At 40.0% G+C, this 6,000-nt stretch overlaps 1 protein-coding gene across 3 annotated transcripts in view; it reads right to left on the bottom strand.

Annotated features, from left to right (window-relative positions):
• Positions 1-1,704: 1,704 nt before the first annotated feature.
• The window catches only part of kcng4a (potassium voltage-gated channel, subfamily G, member 4a), a 53,058-nt gene continuing 48,762 nt past the window's right edge, over positions 1,705-6,000 (bottom strand). For all 3 annotated transcript variants that reach the window (XM_039650496.2, XM_039650498.2, XM_039650495.2), the window contains exon 3: positions 1,705-3,078. In XM_039650496.2, coding sequence (XP_039506430.1) covers positions 2,212-3,078 — 867 coding nt within the window. In that variant the 3' untranslated portion in view covers positions 1,705-2,211. The remainder of the gene's footprint in view (positions 3,079-6,000) is intronic.

Below are 6,000 nucleotides of genomic sequence, written 5' to 3'. Positions count from 1 at the left end.
AATATACCATTCCAAATACCATAGGGACAAATGTAATGCGTTATTTGGGCTGTTTCCGGCTTTCACTTTGCATATTATGACGTTAAAAACAAGTAACTGAATCGAGTTGATTTATCATTTTAGTCTGACCTTCAACAGTTTATGTGTCATATTTCAGTGTGGATTCCAAGTGGATGTTATTAAAAGATTTGCTGTGCATAAGCACAGAAAAGTGCTGTTACTGACTTCTGAAATGCTCTAAAGTGTCAAAACCTTTTGCTAAAATTGAACTGTAAATGGGTTTATTTGATGAAATGACTAAATCTTAAATCTACCACAATTTGGAATCTATAAAAGCAACTTATTTATCGAATAGGAATCAATCTTACCACCAAGTATGTCTGATGGATGGCCTCTTAAACCCTTCTTGAAGCTTTCCACATCAATCACTGGTGCCAGTAGAAGACACTTGGCATCTAGATCTGGGCTTCCTTGAAAAATAATGGCATACGATACATCATTGAAGCCATCCTTCAACAAGATTTCTCAATAAGCACTGCGGCTAAAAGCACTTTTATAGCTGAGCTGATGGCATATCTCACGATGCTTCCCCCCATCAAATGCTGTTGGTGCAAATGTTATTAAGTTCATATGAATTGTTATTGCAATAGAATACATTCCATCAAAATAGTTAAGAATATGGTTTTCTCTAACAGATTGTTGTTACAGTTTAAGATCAGTATAACGTGAACACAAACTTAAGCACTAAACATTGGAATTCTGATGACTCAGTAAGGTATGGTAAGATATTGCATTTATCAACAACATAGCTGTGGAGAGTGCCATGGTGTCATTTGTTGGCTTTGTTTGTCTTCATTGAAGCTCTTTACAAGTACCGTACCATTATGAAATATATTTATATATCTCTTCCTTTTCTGATGACTTGAGAGATAGTATGATGAGATTTCTTGTATAGTACAGTGATTTTAACAGAAATTGTTGACTGTCTGGTTAATGTACTTACTACGTAACTTGAGAGTGGACTGAGGCCTGATCCTGTGATTGTGTTTATCATAAAAGAAGTGATAAACAGGTTTAACCTTCACATTAAGAACAAGCTGATGTCCATTTAATGATTCAACCAGCTGGTAAATCCTGAGAAAAGCTACATATGTAATTTGATTGGTCCATCAAATTTGTTTCCCTTTTTGGATTCATGACTCAGCCATCTGGGGCTTTTCAAAGGCAACGGCATTTATGGAACAAATTTGTGATTTGTTGACAAAGCAAAGTCCGTCACAGAGTCTGACTCCAGAATTACTTGTTTATATCCGAGTATTTCTTGTATGTTTAATCACCAGCCTCATCAAGATCCCCCAACAGTCCTGGAAGCACTAGGCAGTGGGACAATTTTGTGACCTTAAAGAGAATCTTTTCACCTGGAGGCTTCAGACTTTCTTAGGAAGAAATCGGTAAGAGGAGGTGAAGACTTCACAGAGGTCAAGACATGTCTGAATCTCAACTCTAGCAATAAACACTAAAGCAATCATAGATTTATTACACCATAACTGCTGCATGTCAGAGTTGGCAGATGGCAGGGGCACATATGTGCTTCTTTCGTAAAACGAAGAAAAGAGAACAGGGTGACTGTGTCTAATGATTGAGCGTTTCAAATAAGAGGATTAGAAAATCCTTCTATGAACCCTAAAACACAGGACAAGACTCTGAGATTACTACTGTTTTATTTTGGAGCTGTTGAAGAGCCATTGAATGTTTTATTATATTAAGAAAATGATATGCATTGTGCACATTTTCTGGAAGAGCGATTCTTGCATTTAAAACAGTCAACAAAAAAAGCATATCTTTGGATCTGTTAACAAAAATGACTGATAATTAATTTGAGGAACATGAATTTCTCAGCTGTATGTCTAACGGCGTGGAAAAAGGCTTCACAGTTAAACTACATAGCTTCATTTTTTATTTCTATTGCATGGATTTCCATGCAGTGCTAAATCTGGCATAAGTCCACAGTGTAAATATGTAAGGTAATAGTACTTAAATGAGAGGAAGTCAGCTTGTGGCTGATGGAAGACAAAATACTGCTTCAAGGCCCTTTAACTCTTCAGACAGAGCCGTCCGTGAAAATTCACCCCGTCCACTGCAAAAGGGTTCAGTATGAGGGCATGGAAGAACAGTTTTGATCTAGTGAACTGTACAACGGTTGTGCATCATTTAAAAGGCTCCAGCTGGTAACGGATGCTTGTTATTCCCGGAAGTCTCTCCTCCGTTCCCGAGTAGGGAAAGGTCTTCAACAGAGCCTGGTGTCTCTGTGTCTGGGGTAAGAACTAGTCTAGGAGGAGGAAAGTCCACCCATCCTCCATCCTGCTCGTCCACGACTCCTGCGGTAGCGGCTGCGGCTTCCGCGCACTCCTCCTTGAAGAGCCTGTCGTGCTCTTGTTTCAGCTCCTGGTAGGAGCGGGAAAACATGTGGAAAATGGAAGTGGCTGGGAAGGCCATGATTAGGATCCCGCTCAAAATGCTACTGAGCGCCACCACCTGACCGGGGATGCTCCTGGGCACCATATCCCCATACCCCACAGTAGTCATAGAGATTATTGCCCACCAGTAAGAGGCGGGAATGCTGCTGAAATCATGTACTCCGGTAAGCTCGCTCTCCGCCAGGTGCACCAGTGGTGAAAAGAGTGTCACCGCTACACAGAGAAAGAGCAGCAGCAGGCCAAACTCGCGCATGCTCCGCCGCACCGTCAGCCCCAGCGTCTGCAAGCCCAGAGAGTGGCGCGCCAGCCGCATTACGTACAGGATCCGAAGGGCACGTAGGACCCGCAGTACCAACCCAAGCTTGTCCAAGTAGCCCTTACCTCCAGAGGGTGCCTCATTTTCGTCAGTGGGGGTTTCTCCCACGACAAGGGACACGTAGTAGGGTAGGATGGCCATGACATCGATGATGTTCAAAGGTCCACGGAGGAAGTCCAGCTTGCTGTCTGCCTGGACAAACCGTAGTAGAAACTCCATGGAGAACCAGCCCACACACACCGTCTCTATGATGAACATGTGCTGGCATTTCTGGGAGCACAAACCCTGCAGAGAGAGAGAGAGGGAGATAGTAAGAGAGAAATCTAATTCCCAATCAATTATTTTCAATAAAAAAGGCTTTGGCTGTAAATTTAAAATCAATGTGTTTAGGCATAGCTTATTAGAAGTTAAAGAAGTTGTTGTTGTTGTTTTGTGGAAGGGAGATAAATATAAAATACCCCAGAGAGCAAAAGGTTGGTCAGTAATGCAAAAAAAGGAGGAAAGAAAATGGATAAGATAAGGCGAGGGCAGATAGACGCAACATTTTCAAGAAAAGCTCAATGTTTACTTTTAGTATTCAAGTCACACTAACCGATAAGTCAAGCTGTATCAGTTAATTAGTCAGAGTCAAAGGTCGGATTGAGGCAGTGGGGGAGAAACAGCTAATAGAAAGGAAAAAAACAGACCACTTTGACCTTGAAATGCCTGAATTAAACACTCGATGTTCAGGCAACATGCTGGAAGAGACCCAAATTGGATTTTTCCCTTCATGTGACATGCTTCTAGATGTTTGTTTGTAAAAAGGTTTGATCTCGTGAACTTTGGTTGATATTGTAGTAATCTTAAAACTATCTGATGCAGTCACACATTCTGTTAACATACCATCACATCGTTTTATCATGTTGTTATAATTCAGTGCCAGTAAGCGCCTTGCTAAAATCTTAAAAACTGGGGGAGGAGCAAGCAGAAATACTGGAAAGATGCTGAGATAGCAGATTTAATTAATATTTGGTGAGATTCATTAGTTCAAGCAAAACTCAAGGGAATGTATCGCAGTCATTCCATGTTAGCAAATTAGCCGTTCAATTTGCAGTTGCTTGAAGACACTAGGTGTAGGAGATGTAATGGTTTTGTTGTTGTCATGATGTGCACACTGTATGCTGGTAAAGCATGTGATGTTATAGTTTCTGCTCACTCACAGGTACGTTAAGGTCAGCTGTCAGGTCACAATGATGCATGTGTAATTTACAGTAACACAAACGTGAACAGTCAAAGAAAAAATGATTACATCTCTCAGCAATTATTCAAAACAGTCCGGTAAGATATATGATGTGAAACATAGCCTCAGAGAACAAGATATGCAATAAATAATTAATGATGGACTGCTAAACTTTGGGTTTACCACATGTACATGTCTTTATAATGTGTTTACCTCAAGACATGCAGTGGAAAAGTGAAAAATGGCAAATATTTTAACCTTAATATTTATCAGGTGGGAAATAAATATAATACATAAATACTAGCACTACTAATAATGATAAATAAAAATATAATAAAACATTTTGAATGAATACATTGTATTTTGTTGTAGTGTAATAATTTCAAAAATAAAAATAAAACATTAATCACAATTAATTGAATTCCCAATTCATTTATTATCAATAGAACCGCTTTGCATCTAAATGTATTAAAATCTGTTTAAGCCAGCTTAGCATACAGAAGTTAAAGTAGAAAAATGTTTGCAAAAGGGAGATTTAAAATAACATCCGTGAGAGTAAGGGGAAAATGGAAAATATATCAACTAAACGAACAAAAAAAAAAATCTCTAGTTTCAAGCACAATCTGGGAAATACAGTACTTCATAGCAATGCAGTAGAAAATCCTCAACTTGACAGTCAGATCAAGAAACCAACTGAAATACTGCATACATACAAATGCTGCAAACCTTTCTCCACAAACATCCTGTCTTCCTAGTGCGTAAGCTACACTTACATCTTTCAAAATCCTTTCAAAACTCATTCATGCTTCTGCTTGTCAAGTCTTGAAAAGCAATTGTAAATTCTCAATCTTTCACCGGAGCAACAGACTCAACAGTTAGAGTGGACATATTATGAGGAGATTCATTGGTGTAAATTCAGCAATTCTAAACGTTGAGCACACAATTTGTCCTCCCCCGTCCAGTACTTTGTCCCCTTTCCGTCACTCTCCCCAGTTCTCAGTCATTCTCATTCCCCCCTTCTACTCCAACACCTTCCTCTCATCTCATTTCTCTGACTCTCTTGCTCCTCATCTCCCTGCGGTGGGGAAGAAGTGGCTGTGACTGCAGCTGCAGACATTATGCATGTAAAAACAATTTGCAACTCGTCAAGCTGATTGTCAATTTCTCAGTGCTAATGCACTTAGGTTAACCTTATCTCTGTGCTGCCACTCGAAATGTCAATGATATATCCCCCCTCTTTTGTGCCCAAAACCAAATGAGCCGCAGTCCCAGCATCTATACAACCAGTACATTTAGAAATCACCAGCAGAGCGAACGAGCAGATTACCGAGGCAGTAGGGCTGCACAATTAATCAAAATGAAACTGAAATTATGAAGCGCCTTGTTCTTTTAACCTTAAAATCTAAGAAATTTTAAATGTTCATCATTTAACAATTCACAACCAGTGCCGGCGCTATGGGGGGGCATTAGGGGGCAATGCCCCCCCAAATGTATTTTGTGCCCCCCCAAATTGAATTATGATATAATTTACAAAATAATATCAGTTTAATTTAATTCACATTTCAGTGAGAAATAGTACAAATATATGTCTACAAACGGCTCATTAGCTGAAAATACAATAAAGCCAACATAAAAACCAGTGTGACGCTGTGAGGAACCCCCCCTGCCGCCCCCGCCCCCCCAATCACGCACGTTAATACTTGAATGAAATGATTTTCAGTTGGCGCGACCGCGCGAACTTCCTGCATTCAAAACAAAGCAAACAGATGAAAACTCTCCAAAAATGGAAATTAGAAAATGGTTCAATACCACAGTTTCTCCTTACACATCGATTACCCCATACAGCAAGACAACGACAGCCCGGCTTTGGTATTTGGTGCTTCTACCGTGCAGTGTTGTAGTCGAGACCGAGACCAAAGACAGTCGAGTCCGAGTCGTAAGCTATTTATCTAAACTGGCATGTACTGTAATGTTCACTGTGTTGTCAC

Source organism: Pimephales promelas, chromosome 10 (genome assembly GCF_988280905.1).
Source record: "Pimephales promelas chromosome 10, fPimPro1.hap1.1, whole genome shotgun sequence".
In the NCBI taxonomy this organism is placed as follows: Eukaryota; Metazoa; Chordata; class Actinopteri; order Cypriniformes; family Leuciscidae; genus Pimephales; species Pimephales promelas.
This window is presented reverse-complemented; position numbering and strand designations above follow the sequence as displayed.